Source organism: Seriola aureovittata, chromosome 17 (assembly GCF_021018895.1).
Source record: "Seriola aureovittata isolate HTS-2021-v1 ecotype China chromosome 17, ASM2101889v1, whole genome shotgun sequence".
In the NCBI taxonomy this organism is placed as follows: Eukaryota; Metazoa; Chordata; class Actinopteri; order Carangiformes; family Carangidae; genus Seriola; species Seriola aureovittata.
Genome location: NC_079380.1, coordinates 5,592,186 through 5,612,003, shown reverse-complemented (window position 1 = coordinate 5,612,003; position 19,818 = coordinate 5,592,186). Strand labels below are relative to the sequence as shown.

Here is a 19,818-nt window from a genome sequence, read left to right as displayed (position 1 = left end):
CATATATCACTGCCGCGATGAAGTCAATCAATTTTCAAATATTTCATAAATAAAGATGTAGCCGTAAACGAAATGACTGACATTAAATTTTGTTTGATAGAAGACAAAGAATGGATCTGATGAAGACAGCACAATTTTGCTGCGCTACCCAAGATGCATTCATAATCATGTGGGTTTTTTTTTTCTCTCTGTATTGATGACTGGCTCGACTATAAGAGTGAAAGCGTGTAAATATCAGAGCAGAAATATGACTTTTTGAAATTGTTAATATGACTTTTTATGTTTTGGGTTTACAGTTCGTGCTTTACATTAGCTGATCTGTGTGTGTGTGTCTCAGATGTGGGGTTGTGGGAGTCCCAGTCTCCCATCACTGAGTTTACACATAGTCACTGATCAAACAGCCTCAGTCATCAAACTCAACATCAAACCGTAGCATGGCTCAGAGAGACAACAGCGGCCCAGATTTACACTGCACAAAGGAGCTACCACACACACACCCCGCCCACCCGCCCACCCGCCCACCCGCCCACCCCCCCCCCCCCCCCCCCACCCCCCACCACCACACACACACACACACACACACACACACACACACACACACAGATAATACCTGGGCATTTAGAGTAAGAGATTTACAACTTGTTTTAAAGAGTTAAGTAAGAGATTTTTACTCGTGCAGATCCTATTTTTTACATTTTCAAACTGAATATAGAAATTTATCACAGTAACTAGTAAAAGCCATAAAAATGAATGATGGAATTTATGGAGCGCTTCAGCTGCAAAGTCCATAGTTATGTTTCTTCTGCAGAACCCTGCATCAGTCACATCTCATCCTCAAACTGTGCAGTTTTGAATGTTAACATGGCGTCGAGTTAATAAATCTCAGTCTGAACCCTTCAGTGTTTGTTTGACTCAAACGCAGGATTAAAGCTCTTACTTTTTTTTTCCCCTCCTCAAAGGCCACTCAGCGTTTGCCCATCACTCCCGTCTCCTCCGTCTCCGCTTGTCCTCGTCCTCTTCTCTTTGCATCCGTTGCGAGTTTGCTGCCAAATTAAAATGTAGCACCAGTTGAGGCAGTTTTAAACAGACTCCTACATTGTTCCCTGCTGCAAGCTGGAAAAGGATCATGAAAACTGTGGCATGGAAAGTTTGAGCTTGAAAGCAGCATCTGAAAGGTCACTTTTCCAGAGCTTTAACCCAGACGGAACAGAGAATAAACTACAACTGGCTGCTGACAGCATCGGCTGGTGGAACAGACATTTCCTTTGCTCAACTTTCATCAGCATTTTGCCTTGTGGCTGGTGTGTATTTAGGCAGAGGGACACACAATCCTAAGTGCTCTTTGTAGTCAGTCGGGGTCTTGGCAGATGTGTGATGCGAGAGCTGGGTTCATCATTTTACACAATTTTAGAGGGAGCCGCTTTTTGTTCAAGGTTGCCAGATTTCCCATCGTAGAGAGAGAGGGCATCCAACTGCTGAGATTATGGTTAAGTACATTGTAGATTCCAAATCTGCACTCTAGCAATCAGCTTGCACAGGGACTGAGATAATTGGACCGAGCAGTGATACAAAAATACACTTTCATGAATAAAATCTGGCATAAATTGACTGGACGGCACTGTCAATCAATTCCCTATTTGTCTGGAAGTCCACCAAAAATCACTGCAGCTGACAGTCGAGCGACGGCATCCAAAATGGAGGCTCCGCTTTTTTTGAATGCCGCCGTCGCCGGTCTCTGCCATGGCGAGTGTGTGCTTCATACTGGCAGCATGGCACATTTATGGGCATTCCCCATAAGGTGCCTTTCTGATTGATGGCACAGCCTCGTGCACCTCCCTCTCTTCACTCTTCAGTCCTGATTTATTCGTCTAGTCTCTGTGACTTGGCACCGGCATTGCCCACTACTTCTCGTGTGGAAACTCCCTGCGGGCACATTCACTATTATTTGGAGTCCCGATGGGCGAAAGCATCAGACGGAAACATACACGTACACACACACACACACGCACGCACACACTGCGGCGTCTCATCTCACTCACACTGGGCCTGTGCTAGAGGGCAGGTGAGCCTCCCACTGCCTTCACTCTGAAAGGATCTCTCACCCAGAGGGCTCAGCTGCTTGGTGGGCCAGAGGGGTAAGCGGCTCTGTAAGCCTGCCAAGTGAGGAACTGGTCTGGGTATGCATGAGGCCAATCCTGACACACACACACGCACACGCACACACACACACACACACACACACACACACACACTACCAGTCTGCATGAACCTTGCAGGCTTCTGCCTTTGCCAATCTGCAGTTTATGATCCTTGTCTGCCTGTCAGGATCTTCATAAAGAGATCAACCCAAGTGGTGAAGGAATCAACGCATAAAGAAGATTGATGCACAGGGAGCACTTCATGTTACTGTCTGACTGGGTCAACCTCATATACTTCACATATTAGGCAGCGTACAGGAAACAATTCATTATAAAAACCTACTGTATACTACAGTGAAAATTAAACTGCAACACACACACGCACACGCACACACACACACACACACACACACATCTATACGAGCTTCCAGCCACGTGTTCTTTTAAAATATAGTTTGGCCACATCCAGACTTGATTTGTAACAACTGTTCACCTCCAACCACGACAGCTCACAAATCATGAGTGTGTAAAAAGAGAAAACTGACACACAACAGTTTGCATGTTGCCAACAGTGACGACATGTTATGGCCATATGCAAAAATCTCATCTCAAATAAGGAACAAGAAAACAGTTTGGATGCCAGGATTAAGCAGGAACCTTATTAAACCTTTGCCATGTTTAAAATGAAATTATGCATGTTTTTTTTTTTTTAAAGTTGTAATTGTGAATCGTGTGCTTTAAGTTTAGTTTTAATCATTTTACCTGTGCCTCTTGTATGATCAATGACTTTCCTTGCTTGTAATGTCTCTAGTCCAAGTTGCCTGAAAAAATGGAAATGAGGAAACATGAGTTACCAGATCATTAGAGTCTTAAGAAATACCAGAAACCTGATGTGCAACTCAGCCTGTGCTGCAGTTCTTCAACTTCAATCAGGCCTCTGCAGAGAGCTCACTGTGTGGACGAGTGAATGCCTGCCATCTAGTGGCCACTTTGTAGAAACATTCAGAGACGCCAGGAGAGACGATTCAACTGGTCGCATAACTTCCTTTAATAAACTGAACCAAGAAAACACATATTACAAAATATTTTTTTTTCCTTTTTACAGACATGAAACCATTTTCTCCTCCCCTTCGTTTTCCAAAGCAAAAAATGGAAACAGAACCATGGACCATTTTTTTTTAAGTGTGTATCATTTTCTTTATGTAGAAAACAACTGCACCAAAAAAAAGAAAAAAAAAAAAAAGAAAAAAAAGAAAAAGAAAACTTTTACTGCACAAGTTTGCAGGGAGGCGAGGAGCAGACGAGGCTTTCAGAGCCCACCAGGAAAAAGCCGTAAAAGTCAGTTTCTGAGTGTGTATGTATGTTTCTATCTTTATACGTCGACTAGCAGGATAGCTTGTGTTTCATGGAGCAGTCCATCAAAATGTAGTGGTTTAATTCATATCTCTGACATTAACATGAGCACTACAGGCTTAGGTTTGTTACAACATAGGGGTTTGCTGCATGTAAAAGACGGAAAGTCTTTAGGTGGGCTGAGAACGCGGCGCAGATCAGCTGGGTTGATGACAGATGGAATATATTGTGGAACAGCCTTGGCGTAAGATAAAAAAAAAAAAAAGCAGTCCTGCAGATGTACACTGTTGTAGGTGCCATCCAAAGCAGAAACTTCCAAACTTCCCCACCAGTCCGAGATCATTCAGGGGTCGCTGGGGGGGGGTGCGGGGTCACAAAAGGAGGCACAAGCTGAAAGCAGGGGAGCTAGCCAGCAAGTAAGGTTCAGCGGGAAACTCAAGGTCCTCCAGTGTTCCTATCAGTGTGCTCACAGCCTCAAATCTACCCATACACAGTATATCAGCTTCAGCTTATCTGTCACAGACGCCGCTCCATCACAGAGCAGCGGACAATGACTTGATTCCCCAAAGCACTGATGACCTTGTTAAAAGTGGGCACTGCAGTGGACACGACAATCATTTGTTAAGGGGGGGAAATAAGGAGACCAGCTGCTTTCAAAGTTGAGTGTCACCTGAATGGCACTCAATTTGGAAGCTAAACTTCATTCAAGTCAGGACCTTCAGTTGAGTGGAAAGAGCAAGGGACCGGAGGTGGTGACTGTCCCTAACTGGACTGTTATAGGTCAGAACCAACCCCAGGTCCAACCAGTCCCACCAACACAACACATGACAGCTTGTTCAGAGGGCGGCCATGTTCTCGACCAAAACTGAAAAGACCCTTAATCTCTTTCTTTCAGACATTCACTTCACAATCTTTGTTTCAGCTTTCACTACCTGCTCACTCCCTCTGCCTTTCCCTTTAGGCCAGGGTTGCTGGAGCCATCCCATGATACCTGGGCGATACCTGGGTCTATCTCACCCTGGGGGGGAGGCTTGGGGTCAGCGGGCAGCTCCGTGGGAAAAACGGAGGTCCTGGTCCTTAGGGAACTGTGCTGCGGTGGTGGGAGCAGCAGTCACCAGTCCTGCTGGGGCCTCAGCTGCAGCAGAAGGTTTAGGCGGAGAGTCTGCGACCCAGGGCGGCGGGGGCTGTCCCCGGGCCTTGGCGTCCACAGCCGGAGAGGGGTCCTTGCTGCTCTGAGAGGCCCCAGCTTCCGAGTCCTGCTGAGAGATGAGCTGGAGCAACGCGGCTGCCACGGCGGGGCTGATGTCCTGGCTAGGTTGGGTTTCTGAACCGGCCTGAAGGTGAGGCGCAGGCGGAGGTGGCCCGGGTGGAGAGGGTGGACGCTGCTCACAAGATGGAGGTACCTGGTTGGCGCCAAGCCGTTTCTTTTTGGACACTGCGCCATCTGAAGGAGCCAAACAGGACAGAGGACAACATGTTAGACATCAAGGCATATCTGGCATATCATGTTTCATGTCAACATGTGGACTGTCTTTACATGAACCTTAGTTCGGTTTCTACATCTGACAATTATTAAGGAAAGTAAAAATGTATTTGTATCAAACGGGCCTGACATGGAGTTACACCATGTTGACATTCTCTCCTTCACCACAAGAGGGACAGCAGGGCGCTCTAAGTGCATGAAGTACATTTTAGTGCAATTATAAGGGCTTACATGAAATATCCGTCAGTACTGCTGCCACCAGTTGACTTTCATGAACCTACAGTCACTGTGTAGATGCTGCACAATAAATGCCACAAATATTCAGAAGGTAAAACGTTATATGTGGCCTATGAAAAATATAGAACCATGCCCCTGTTCAGGCTCGGTGGATCTCAGTGTTAATTATAGAAAAAAATACCGGTTTAATTCTAAGTGGTGTTTATTAAATACAGGAACGTTTTTTTAAATGCACTGATGCGAAACTAAACCAAGAGGCAGTTGCCTTAAATGAAAGGAAAAATGTGGGAGAAAACATTAGGAGGAGCATGTACAGCTGGATAAACAGAAAGGGTGACTTATGTAGGAGAATTTAAGTATTGTAAAGGGCAGGACAAGTTTGCACAACCAGGTTAGTGTATTTTTTTTCCCCTCTACTACAGCAGGCCAACAAGGCTGCTTCAGAGGCCTCGACAGGATAAATAACCAGAAGAAAACAGGACTGTTACCATTCCAGTGTCAGCAGCAGAGTGAACAGTTTTATTCAACTTGCTAATCACATTTTTTTTTTTTAACTAATATCTGAGTCAGAGTGAACAGTTGAAAACAAACAAAAAGAAAATGTGTGACAAAACCAAAGTTAAAAGAAACACATGCAGGTGAGGTCTAAAAGATTCAAAACATTTATTTTTCACTTGATAATTTATTAGACTTTCTTCATAAAAAGGCTGACATTACAGACTGTTTAAAGCAACATCTTTTACTGTGACGAATCCATGACACCTGCTTTATAATGAGAATGAAGTGAGGAAGGAAAAAACATGTGGAAAATGGGACAGATACAGAAACAAAGACTGTGAGGGAGAAAGGAGGAAGAGAAACGTGGAAGGGAACAATACAGTGTGAACCTTTCTTTTCACTCAAATGAATAAAAACTACACTTTCTTCTGGTTTATTGAGTAGACAAGAAAGAGATGCCCATGTGCACCAAACCTTTTGACTGGTTACCAGGGTCACATGAAGACAAACACTAGACAGACATTTTGCAGGTTTTTCTTTTGCATGTTTTAGTTTGTCGGGTGGTGAAAGGGACAATGGTGAGTGTGTGTGTTTAGGAATGTCAGGGATAAAGGAGGGGGAGGGAGACTCATGGTAAGTGTAATAGCCAAATTCATTTGGTGAATTTTTTCATTCTGCTGATTTCTTCAGGTAGTCTAACATGTGATTAGTATATAGGAATCTTTAGAGCCAAAGCTCAGTCAGCTTCTGTTTGTTCTCTGCCCTGTTCTCCTCATTCTTGCTGTCCCCAGTGACTTCCACCTGACCCTGGTTCCCCCGTTTTCCACCCTCTAAAGACTAAACCCAGACTTGCCCTTGCGATCAGTAGTAGAGGCGGACGAACCGCGCGTTAGTGCCTCCTCTGATTGGACGCCATTGCTCTCGTCGCCTTGCTCTTCGGTTTGAGGCTTGATGATGTGACCCAAAATGAGAGCAAGCAGGTTGGCCTGGTCTTCCTGGCTGAGTGGCGGCTCCCCGGATGTCGGCGACGGCTCCTGGGGTTCAGGAGGTGGCTCCGGTGGCTGGGACCTGGCAGCAGGCTGGGCCTGGTCCTCTTGAGCCCCCTGGTGGTCAGAGGCCTCACTGAGGGCAGACAACGACTGGCTGAGAGTCTCTGGGTTGGAGAGGTTGAGGAGCTGGGCTACCTGGGGTAGACTGAGATCCGTCTGTCCCTGGAGGAGGTTCAGCAGCACTGCCAACTCTGTCTGGTTCAGCTGCTCTGCAACAGCTCCCAGGCCTGAACACACACATTCACACGGCCAGAATTCAAACTATGAGAAAGCAATACGGTGCAAACAAAAAGGTCCACCAACATTTCCTCTACATGATTCAAAATTATGTCTCACTTCCGAGCAGTGCAACTGTATGTCAGTATACTGCACTCCCATCTTTGCCAACATGATGCAGCTTTGCTAAGAAAGTATAGTGATTACAGGACAATCAGAAAACACTGCAAAGATGAGGTGCCTCTGTGGCTTTGGGGTTAGGATGCCAACCATCAACCACAACATCCCCAGTTCAAATCCAGCCAGGTGTTGCAGGTCATTCTCCATCCCTTTCCTTCATTTCCTGTTATCTACTGTTGCTCTCTAATACTGATATAACTGGGTATCAGAGCATTTTCTACTTGGCTGCTCATTCCATTAATATTATACAAATGTGCAAACTTTCCACATTTGCCTTGTATTGGAAAAGCAGAATATAGAAACATTTAATACCAGTGTGTCTTACATCCATATGTGTTCCTGGCTCACTACTTGTGTGAGGTTATGTGTTACCTGACAACTCACTCTCTAAGTTGGCTGTGGAGGGTGGTTTTCCCGGCGGGGGCGGCGGGGCTCCGGCGGGGCTGCTCTGGGGCCGACTGTTCTCTCCACTAGACGTTCCTGTCGTGTCTTTACGGGGCACTTTGGGTACAGGCACATCCTCGGGTACACCACTCTGACGTGCACGCCGTCTCTTCTTACTCCACAGCTCATGGCAGTCCTGATGGTGAGGGAGACTGGGGACGGAGGGGGCAGACATGCCAAACATTTTTTAAAATGACTACAGTGTGCATTTAGAATATTTATTCACCATCTTCAAATCTAATGTATATCTAATACTATACAGATTAATAAAAGTCAGTATGTTGTTTTTATGTGCTCTAATTGAATTTTATATCCCGATAATGTGAAGCCATAGGTCATGAGCTACTAACTCTGGCGGCGGCATCTTGCTGGGCTCCACATCACAAAGGAAGTCACTGTGGAGAGCCTGCTCTGATGTGCAGCGCCGTGCAGGGTCGAGGGTCAGCATTCGGTCCAGCAGGTCCAGGGCAGGAGTAGGTAAACTATGCAGAGAGAGGAGCGGGGGGACATTTTTCAAATGCAAAAACAGACAAAGAGTTGATCACAGCTACTTTCGGGGGAAAGAGCAGCATGGCAACATACAAGGCAAATTCCTCCCGTAGTTGCCGTCTGTACTGCTTTTTGGGTTTCATGGTGTTGAAGAGGGGAAGTTTGATGACGTCAGGCCAGGCTGCAGGACAGGGACTCCCACACAGGCGGCTGAAGGAGACGACACAGGTATGGGGTCGGCGGTTACAAAATAGGGATGTGATTGAAATTATTACTTGGGATGTTGTGTTCAGGGAAGAGCAGCTTACCTGATGAGCTCCAGCTGTAGAAGTTCCTGGTTGGCCTGGAAGATGGGCTTCTTTTTAAAGAGCTCTCCCAAAATGCACCTGGGCAATGACAGATAACCGGGGCAGGTAGTGAGAAAATGCACACTTATATATATATATATATATGAACTTACATTACAAATTATATACAGTTTATGCTAGAGGTCATGATATCTACACCACATTGGAGAAATTATAGAATTAAAAAAAGTAAATAGGTAAAAGAATAAATAAAGTAACTGTGAATGGACACAGGTGTGCTAGAGTGTCACTCACCCACAGCTCCAAACATCGATGGCTGGAGAGTACCTCTCCTCCCCCAGCAGCAGTTCGGGGGGTCGGTACCATAGTGTGATTACTTTATTAGTGTACGGCCGACTGGGCACAAGGAAAGAGAGGGGGGCAGTGAGGGTCAGCATTCATTCACCCAGCATTTATTCCCCATAAACATATCAGCTTCAACTAACTAGTATCTCTCTTATGTAGAGACGGCACCACCTAGTGGGCAGTCCAGCTCATGATGAGGTTTAATTACTGCTCCAATCATCATAAACACTTTTAATCATACATTTAAAAACCAGGTCTGATATTCACTACACAGACTCAAGCAGATGAGGCCTCCATATATCGCATACATTCACAAGTATATACAGAGATGACAAACACTGTCGTCTTACCTTTCCTCTGAATTGTAAAGCCGGGCCAAACCAAAGTCAGCTAGTTTGATCTGACCTCTGAACAAAGAAACACAGATAGCAACAATCTGAGATTAGGAGCAACACCAGCAAGAATGAGGCAACAAGCCGCTGTCAACAACTTGTATCTAACTCTGAGACAGAAGAAAGAAACCAGACATTTTAGTAGTTCGCTTTTGGACAACACAAAATTATAAAACTTGCTATTAGTGAGGATATCGATCATCTGGATCCAGGTTACTAAAATCTGATACCAGAATCAGTTTAGTGATATTATAGCTGACTGAAAAATGTCGTACATGCTGTATATTTAAATATCTGCTTTGTACATATGTTATTATTATTGTCTCTTTTTAAATATCTTTTTCAATATCTCTGTTATCTTTTTATTTTTATTTAAAGTTTTTTGTATTTGATGTTGACATTTTGCAGTTTTTTGTACTGTCCACTTTGCTGCAGATTTCCCCAATGTGGGACTAATAAAGGACTATCTTATCTTACAAGGCACTTTGAGAAGGTAAAAGCCAAAACAATAAAGCTTCTGGCCAAACTCAGCAGTTACATAGTGCAAATGTCCAAACTCCAGGCATCTATTCAGGGTTAGTTGCACAGCGTAGCTCTAAATGCTCCATAAAACAGCAAAACCTTTTTTCTTCTACCTATTAGCATCTTAGCTTGTGCAGCTCATTTAACTCTGTTCACTCATGCGTCCTGTGACATTTGCAGATTGGATGCAGAATTGTACTAAGCAACCATCTGTGAGAACCTGCTGTACTCCTTCATTGTTGTTATTTGAAGCGCTCGATTAAATTAGCAGCACTGTAATTTGCTTTGCTGCTGATGCACCTCAAAAAAATTGCAGTCCGATCATTAACGTTGGCATTCGCCTGCTTTAGGACTCGAGTTTACCGTATTTACAGACTGCAGCTGCATTTCAACTGTCTGCAGGAATTATCACAAAGTTGTTGAGTGGATTAGAGGCAGAGAAGTAAACAAAAACAAAAAGTTGATTTAACAACCTGTAGGTAATAATGATATTTCAAAATTCAACTGCAACAGCTGCATTTGCCACAGCAAACACACCACAACACACTCTCCTCATGAAAGTCCCTTACGCCATCTTACTCCTGGTGTCCGTGTTACTTACCTGTTGTTGAGCAGTATGTTGGAGCATTTGATGTCTCTGTGTAGGAAGTTGTTCTTATGGCAGTAGTCCAAGCCCTCCATCAGCTGGCGCATGAAGCTGCGGATGTGCTCATGGGAGAACTGGACCAGGCCCGACTCCAGCAGGCCCATCAGGTCGTGGTCCATGTACTCAAACACCAGGTAAAAAGCTCCTGAGACAGAGGGACGACGTATTGAGAAATTTAGAATTTAAGGGTAAATTATCACTAAGTCACATGAAGCAGAAAACTCCTGAAGCACTGCAAACAGTGATTTTATCTGCCACCAAAACCAACTGCAATAATCACATTACTCCTGGTTTTTACTTGTATGTATGTTTTTGTATGTTGGTATATGCAATTAAGAGTAAGATAAACAGAAATCTCCACATCTTTCCTGCTTTTCTCTGTGAGGCAGAAGGGTTCCACTACTATCATCATAAATACTTTCTGTCACTGCAAAACATGTTCACATTAGCTGTGTTTGTTAAAAAAAAAAAAAAAAAAAAAAAAGGATAAAACAGACCTAGATTTTTCCAGTTGTGGTAAATTAACCACCATGTGACTATTTTACAGTCAATATCCGCAATTCAATGTAACTATTAGGGTACGGTGTGTATCTCTATCAGAATATTCAATATTCAATTCATATTTTCAAACAGATAAACTACTCAAATACAAACTCAAATTCAATTTAATTAAGTTCAGGTTTGATAGTTTTAACTTTAAATGACTTAACTTTTTTTTTGTTGTTGTTTTGACAAAATAAAACCAAATCTATAAAACACGAAATTTTATTTCATGTAGAAGTTGAAAACAAAATGCAACCGCCCCAAAATGTCTACTGTCAAATGAACAATGGTAACTAAATAATGGGCAGTGACACATGGCGTATTGATGAACAGGGCACATTGTCCATTAAGTTTTAAGAAGTGTTTTGGTTTCAGCATCTTCTGGACAACATCGTGGTTTTGGCTCCAACAACTATTGTTGTGATTTTATGCTGTTCTTTTTTTTTTATTCAATCATTTTAATGTAACCATTTATCCTGTGGTTGTCACTGCTTTGAGCTCAACAGCAGTGGAAGAACACCCACACCGTGATGACCCTTCTTTCAGACATGCTGCAGTTCTGGCTACAACCGAATCAGTGCTGTCACAGCTGATGGAAAACATTTCCAATGTGTGATAGATTATAGCCAGAGGTACAGTATGCCTGAAAGTTTCAGACAGGCAAGAGCAACAGCACCACCACAGACTGGCTATTATCTTTCCATATTACCCAGTTGAAAGATCGTTTCTCACCCTCTTACCTTTGTCCTTTTTAAAGTCAAGTGCATCCTGCTTGTCGGTGACAATCTCCTTCATGTTGACAACACTGCGGTGTTTGAGCTGCCGCAGGATCTTGATCTCTCTGATGGCTGTGATTGGGAACCCTTCCTTTTCATTGTCTAAACGCACTTTCTTCAGAGCCACCAGCTCCCCTGGGCATTTAGAGAAGAATCATGTTAATCATCTGATCTCTGAATTTAAATATTCCACTTCCAAATTCCAGATAATATCTCCTTACCAGTGTCTTTGTCCTTGGCCTTGTACACTTGACCATAGGTTCCTTCCCCTATGATGCCAATGATATCGAATTTATCTACACAGCGTTTGCCCCAGTCACTCTGGGTGTGTTTGCGCTCACCATATCGCGGGCAGCAAATCCTGGAAACAACCAACAAGAAAACCGGATTAGAATTGATGTGGGATTAACAAAAGGAGACAGAAAGTGTGTGCGTAATAAATGAAACTGACTTTGGTCTCTTCTTAAGGGCTGGCTGGGGTAGCGGAGGAGCCTGGCGGATTGGGGACTGTGGGGGTGAGGATTCGCTTCCGGCTAGGGTGGGTGGTAACGGAAGGTCAATGAGTGATGGCCGGCTGCGAACCTCCTTCTCTTTCCTAGATGGCCTCTGAGGAGGGGTGGACTTCTTTGGACTGATGGTGCAAAATAAAAAGAGTGTTAGACAAAAGTGTAATAGTTTAAGGAAAAAGACGAGAAGCAGAAATCAGATACGTACTTGGAGAGGTGCACTCTTTGATTACGTGTCCCAGATCTCCACATTATCACTTAGCTCACCGTTTTATGTAATACAACTGAGCAGGGAAAACCGTGCAAATATAATGATAGGAGCTTTCTGCACTTGATAATCTATAATCAATGCAATAGACAGGCTAGCTGAGTCGCCTACCTTGCTCAAACACCTGACTTCTCTAAACTGGATTCTAAGTTATCAGATGTCTTTGATACCCTGCAGGTAGGGCTGCACATTATGCAAAATCATATTGTGATTATTCTGGTAGATATTGCAATACTAGTCACGATTTTAGTTGGAATGGTTGTTTTTGCATTTTCATTTTTACTGAAAATTTTAAAAACTGATGGTGCGATTTTGGTTGGGTCTTGTACCAAACAAACCGCTTCCCTTAAGTCTGAAGAATATGATTTCTCTGTAGCACCACAACGCTTATGATGCTAACAATGCACAACAGTGCTGTGACATATTCTAACTTTTATCAAAACAATTGCAGGTCCTGCTGCTGCTATTTCGATTATATATCAATTACTTTGTGCAGCCCTACCTGCACATATAAGCAGGTTTTTTTAAACGCGGATAAACTCGCTTAAAAAAGGAGATTGACTTCTTTCACGCTGCCAAATGAGTTTACATTTCTGTTTGGACTGAAAGGACACAGACACACAACTGCAGAGAACAATATTGTCGAATGCAGAACCAGAGTACACTCACGCAGACAGGGGGACAAAAAGTGAGCTGCTAGCTGCCATGCAAACTGGTAAAATGGATCCCTCGCATCTCATCCCGAGATTGGTGCTTCTGTAAGTGTCAGACACTTCAATCTGTGATCGTGTGTTTTTGAAACTTATTTCAGGGCTGCACTCACTCTTTCTCCCCCAATCACAGTGTAGCTGTGATGTTTGTAGTTTAAGCTGCAACTACGGCAGAGTCATTTGACCTGGAGCGAGTGCCGATTGTACCCTTTCACATTGCAGACGAAAGCCTGATGTTAGCAGGTCTTAGTGGGTTTTTTGACCAGTGGAAAAGGGGTTTTACTCTCTCATAAGTAATGTTCACCACAGAGCTTTGCCTTACGGGAGTTGAAATACACTAAGTCCAAAGGGAAATTAGTGCCAATCACAGAATATAAATTAACTGATAATATTAAACTCTATGGAAAAGTCTGATACATTGTCGTGATTCTTGTGTGACAACTTGAACTAAATCTCAAGTGTGGCAGGTCAGAACTGTAGCTGCCAAGTGTGTAGTTGCAGGAAAGTTAATAGGACCTTATGTGCCGCAGTCAAAGACGGGTGGGCAGGTTGTTAACCATCAAAGATTTGAGTTTATTTGAGTCGCGTCTTATGATGTATGCACCTGTACTGTTTGCTAGCAAAAGTTGCCCTAATTTAGTGTGCACTGTGGGTCATTCTGTATGCGTGTCACTGTTGGTGGTCCTCACCTGTCCTGAGTGTTTCCCAGCAGTACAGGTGGCAAAGGCAGGGGGGGCAGAGTTGACGTCTTGTGAAGTGGGGTCTGGCGGATGGGGCTTCGTGTGGGACCGATTGCTGGAGATTTGGCCTGGGATATGGTTAAGGGTGTTGGAGGCTGAATATTTGTTTCTGCCTGAGGTGGTGGTGGTGGAATCTGGGTGGCTGATCCAGGTGGCACAGGAGGAGAGGGCTGAGGGGGAGGAGGTGCAGGAGAGGAGGCGGAAGAAGAGTGAAAAGGCGCAGTAACTTGATCTTCACCAATGGGAAGGTCCTGGGGTAGCTGTGCGGGTGGTGGCGGCGGCGGCTGGGGTTCTGCTGCTGTCGTCGAGTCTCTTTCTGGCTGTGGAGCCTCAGCTTTAGTGGGCCGTGAGGAGGAGGAGCCTGCAGATTTACGTGCTGACGGAGGAGGGGAAGCACCACCACTGGCACGAGCAGCTGCCTCAGCAGCTTGGCGTTCCTTCTTCCTACGGCTCAGCTCTGCTCCTAGGCTGGAGTTAAGCGGCAGGCGGGAGGAGGGAGGGGAGCGGCTAGCTGGCCGGCTGCTGTGGGAACTGGCCCCTGCTCCACTAGAGGTCGTGTGCCTCTTATTACGGGAACGAGAGGAGGAGCGACGGGAAGAAGAGTAGTGCAGAGGGGAGCGACTCCTGGAGCGGCCTGAGCGTCTAAATAAAAGAAACACATTTTTGTAAATTGTCAGGAACAACTCCATAAACAGATTTTTCCTATAAAATAAATTCTACTTCATCTTCCTGAAGTCAGAAAATATGATAAAACATGTTGCTTGCTTTCTGAAAATGATTTAAAAAGGAACAGAGTGCATAGAAACAACCTCTTCCATCACAAAATAAAATGGTTATTGATCACATCATCATGCAAAACCAAAACATGCGGGCCTTTTAATTTGCAAAGTAACAGAAGTTAATATAGTTATATTTTAGCTAACAGTGAAACAACTGTTGCTCTTAAAACTGAAAGACAGATTGGATCTTAAACTTTACAATTAACTGAAGTGTTACAGTTGGTTCTTTGACTAATTTCCTGGTTTACATTTGCTTTGACTCCATTTTGGACACAGATATAGGCCACTGTCTCATAATGCATACAAGGAAAAATCTCAATAAACAGACAATTAAGAGGCTTTGTATGATGTGGGGAAATATGAACATGGTATTACACATGGCATTCTAACACATCTTATTATTACCACCAGGTATCAGTTGTTTTTTTTTTTTTTTTTGTTTTTTAAAGCTGCCTTTAATTTTAATTATAATTAATAATAATTAATATAAATATAATAATACTTTAATTTTCTTTTTGAGAGAAAAGTGGCTTACATCTACAGTACAAAATGAAAGGCATAGATAAGGGATGCTTTGTCCTAACCTCTGGTGTAACCAGAGTCCATGGTTTACTGACATTCTGTACTGCAGATATAAAATAGCCATCACTTGGGTTGATTTGAAGGTGCCTCCATCCTCACATTTTCTCACACTCTCCCTCCCACCCATTTGTCAAAATTTCCACATGGAGAACATACAGGTACATGCTGACTCTTGCAGATTCCCTTTTTAACAGCAGATAGTTTAATGGAGGGAGAAGGGGTCTGCATGTTCAACAGGTCTGCCTCACTTAAACAAACACAAGCAACCTGCACTGCGAGTTTTAACAGCCCAATGTGTCAGGACTTTTTAAAAATACTAGCAGATATGGCTTTCTTGGTAAATTGGTCTTCTTTTCTCTGAAACACTCAACGTGGCCTCTGATATTCGACACTTCCACTGTTTAGGTGAGTGTATGAGTGTGGGTGAAAGCTATCTAAATTCTCAGAACATATTACCCAAAGGATTTTCAAGGTTTTAAGAGCGCCCTACAGCATATACTCACCGAGACATGGGGCTGGTGCTGGAGGACCTGCGGGTACCATAAGGACTCATGGAGCGTCTCCTTGAATAGGGGCTGCTGTCCCTCTCGTAGCTGGAAGACCGGTGCCTGCTGCCATAGGGGCTGTCTGATCTTTGTCTGCTGCGGCGAGACATATCCCCATAAGGGCTGGGGCTTTGCTGAGCTACCCTCCTCCTGGAGTAGCTGTCATCTCCCTGCTGCCCATACCCACTGCCCGGTGGACTCTCACTGCCAGCCCCTCTTCTTGGACTGGGCGAAAGAGCAGAGGTGGTGCCCTTCCTGCGAGGGCTACCCCTACTTGAAGACTTGCCCTTAGGGCTCGACTTGTGGCTCTTGGAGGATTTGCGATGGCTCCTGTCTGCCCGGCTCCTCTGGGAGGAGGTCCGGCTGCCCTCCCCTCGGCCTTCTCTCCGCTGCTGCCGGTCTTTGCGAGACTTCCCTGAGCGGCTGCTCTCCTTGCTGCGAGATGAGGATGTGGAGGAAGTAGTGCTACCTACACTGGTTGCAGGCTGTACCTGGGAAGAGAGCATCAGCTCCCCGCGTTTAGAGTCACCTTCTGGCTGGACCTGGCGTTTGGATGAAGAGCCTGATGAGGCAGCCTTCTCCTTGCTCTTTCCGGAACTCCCTTTCTCACGGTCTTTGCTGCTCTTTTTCTTGTACCCACGTTCCCCATTCCCAGATTCTGTAATTTTATTAGGGTCCTTGGACTTTTTCCGGGAGTGTCTGTGCCCCCTGTTCTCTCTACCGCCACCTTCTCTTCCGATATCGTCCCTATCGTAGTCTGGTGAGGGCTCCAGTCGGTCCCCGATCCCCCGCTCAGAAGGCCTGGAGGACGGTGGGTCCGAGAAAGTGTCCGAGTCGGAGCTGATATCATCGTACTCAACCAGAGGCTTCACCGTGTTGACACCAGGAGGCGCCGTATCGCCGAGGGTAAAATCTTCGGGTCCCGGTGCCGCCAAGGATCCCCGATTATGTTTGGTTGATTTATGTCGTTTGCGTTTTGAAGAGGAAGAGGACATTGAAGATTTTAACTGCACTTTGCCGTCTTTGCTCGTCATGTCTCCCGCAGAGGTATGAGTCGGGGCCTGGGTCTGGTGTGCCACACCGCTGATGCTAGATTCCGGCTTCCTCTTGGTCCCATGGTGTCGGTCCGACCCAGGCATCCCTCACGCCGGCGTCGGTACCTCTCCTGCGACTGGGCCTCGATAGTCCAGGCAATTCATTCACAAGAGAACAGCAGCTACTCCAAATGCCAAAACTAATGTGTTACTAAGCAGAAACAGAGCAAGAAAATACACAAAATAAACACACCAGGCCGCTCACGTCCAGTCCTCAACGCCAGTTCATTCCATTGAGATCGCCAGCATAGTTCGTCAAAGCAGAAAAATGCCACCGTTGTTTTCCAGTGCTGTAAAGTTTGTACTTTGAATTGGTCAGTGAATGAAAAGGATCCCAACCAAACATCGGAGCATTGTGGTGTCGTCTCCGTCTCAATTTAGCTAGCACCGCTAGCTAATGCTCGGCAGCTAGCGAGCTGACTCGTAAAAAAGAAAAAAGTCCCTTTGTGAAAGCTGTCCTTGTCCGGTGCCAAGTTAAGTAAAGGTGTTTTTATTCCATAGAATTACGGTCTTTGCATTCAGAAACAAGCAAGTGCCTTCATTAAAAGACGCTCGAACAAAATGAAAACTTGACCCGGTTGGTACTGTTTACATGTTCCCTTTAATGTAAGTTTTATCCCCTATAAATTCAATATTGATTAGAAATCATAATATTTTCGTGTGCAGTAGATGTTCCAGTTTATTATCAATGGCTCTGGGAATCAACCTGGCCTATATTTAGGGCGATGCTAGTGGATTTAATATCATCCACAGCCCTATCTGAAGGAGACTACAAACGCCATTGTGGCTCCTGTGACTAGCAACTTCTGCGCACGGCGGAATGAACCGGAAGCGGGAGCGCTGTCAGTCTTGGGCGTATCATAGCAACGACCTATCGCGACAAAGAGCCCGCCTACTGTATTCGTGGTGGCGCGACAGCGACGCAAAATGCTGAGAAAGATGCACCAACATGAACAAGTAAAACATTTGTTTAACATGTCAAGTAATAGCGGATGACACATTTGATTGAATTAAAACACACAGCATTGGGCTCACAGGAAATGAAAGGTGGGTTTTAATTTTTGAGCAGCAATAAAGGAGACGATATTTGCCACTGCAGGCAAGGCTGGATTACAAACAGGCAAAGCAGGCAACTATCTGAAGGTCCCAGAACTACAGGGCCCTCAAAAGCTCCAAGTTTACTGGGTGTCAGCTGATTTGAGCTAATTTAATTGAGAATATGTTTAGGAATATTTAACACTAAATCACAATCTCAACTGACTTAAGGGCCTTTACACCTTACAACATAAGTTTAAGCCCCCCCTATATCAGTTTGTTTAGTTTTATAACCTTCCTTATGTCATTATATGTTGTACAATAGTGTGTTTAATCAATTTACTCCACACCAAATCTGGGGCTAGGTAATATTCTTGCACATAAAGCATAGAAAACTATATACATTGCACAGAGAGTGTAGGGTTAATATGTGCTGCAAATAGAAACCCACAGCAGGTTCATCCATCTTGATATTGCATAAATGACTGCTTATTATTTAACAAAAAAAATCTATTAGATTTGAGACACAAGCCGAGTGTTAGACCTGATAGAAACATTTGAAACAGACTTAGCATCAATATAAAAAAAACACTGGCATATTACATCTAAAATATATATACAGTACTGTGCAAAAGTTTTAGCTGATATTAAAGCGAGGATGCTTTCAAAAATAATACCATTAATAGGCAAGTTTTTATCAATCTATTTGTGTACTTAACTTAATACAAAGTGCAGTAAACAGAAACAAATATCAAATCAATATTTGGCATGACCAACCTTTACCTTTAAGACAGCTCTAATTCTTCACTTGCACACAGTTTTTCAAGGTACTTGTCGGCCAGCCAACAGCATATGTAAGTATCAAAAGCTTTGATTGATGTTCAAAACTCAGTTTCTAATCAATTTAAGAAGAAAATTCACAAACGCAGACAGGAGAGCTTCTTTTACTCAGTTTCAAACCCAATCTCTGGACTTCTGCGGTGCACAAAGGCCCTCTGCCTCATCTGTAGAGCTCATGGAGTTCTTCAAAAAATGAGAACAAAATCTCATGGTAATACAATGGTAACTGGAGTCAAACTTCAGTTCAGGTCATATGTAACTCAAGTTACCACATCTGTTCTCACATCTGTAGTATCACTTGGGCTCTATGCTACATTACACTTCTGGATAATGGGATACTCATTCTAATAACTCTGGGAAAAGCTAATAAATAAAAAGGGTGTTGGGTGGATTACAATAATATGCGTATGATATGTCAGGTGAACCTCATAAATAGATGAAAATAAAATCCCAATGTGTTTGTTCATTGTTACTTCTCTTGGATGTCTGACGTTCACTTATGCAGGATTATGTACATTCAAAGTTTGACAAATTATGAATGAGATAGATAGATAGATAGATAGATAGATAGATAGATAGATAGATAGATAGATAGATAGATAGATAGATAGATAGATAGATAGATAGATAGATAGATAACATCAGCAATGCAGTTCCTCAGATTTTTTTCACAGGTGAGGCAAGAAACTTGGGGGAACACATTTAAAGTAAAACAAAAGTCTCCTCTGACACATTTTAATGTGGCATTCCAGGCGCTATGAACTGTTGTCATTCGTGTGTGTTCCCGGTGTGACGACACAGCATGACGAGCGGGCACTCTGGATGCTGATTGGATCTGCTGTCTAACTGTGGCGTGGCCAACGAGGAACCAGGAAGTGGCGTTTCCTACAGTAAAAACAAAGTTGCTTGAGGAGAATAAATATGATAGAATATAGTTAATACATATTAATATTAAAAATGTGCTATAAAACACAAAGCCCTCCGTCTCTATGGTTGTTTCTGTACACTAAGCTTATGATGACAAACATTATGGACGCACTGGCCCACACTTAAATGACAGAGCCTTCATGTGGAAATTACTCATTATTGGCTTATCAGAC

The 19,818-nt window shown here is 43.9% G+C and overlaps 1 protein-coding gene across 3 annotated transcripts; it reads right to left on the bottom strand.

The window, feature by feature from the left end:
• Positions 1–3,162: 3,162 nt before the first annotated feature.
• cdk12 (cyclin-dependent kinase 12) lies at positions 3,163–19,739 on the bottom strand. 3 transcript variants are annotated; one of them, XM_056402506.1, is made up of 14 exons: positions 15,708–19,739; positions 13,793–14,485; positions 12,071–12,250; positions 11,841–11,980; positions 11,584–11,754; positions 10,256–10,445; positions 9,091–9,147; positions 8,690–8,791; positions 8,396–8,473; positions 8,181–8,297; positions 7,949–8,080; positions 7,527–7,750; positions 6,593–6,985; positions 3,163–4,935 (listed from the first exon to the last, which is right to left on the bottom strand). In XM_056402506.1, exons 1-14 carry the CDS (start codon positions 16,886–16,888, stop codon positions 4,529–4,531), a joined length of 4,065 nt encoding a protein of 1,354 aa, XP_056258481.1. In that variant the 5' UTR covers positions 16,889–19,739; the 3' UTR covers positions 3,163–4,528. The 3 variants fall into 3 exon arrangements, with proteins under 3 accessions (XP_056258481.1, XP_056258479.1, XP_056258480.1); XM_056402504.1 differs by having other exon boundaries at positions 6,563–6,985; positions 15,708–19,736; XM_056402505.1 differs by having other exon boundaries at positions 6,563–6,985; positions 7,539–7,750; positions 15,708–19,712.
• Between the last annotated feature and the right edge of the window lie 79 nt (positions 19,740–19,818).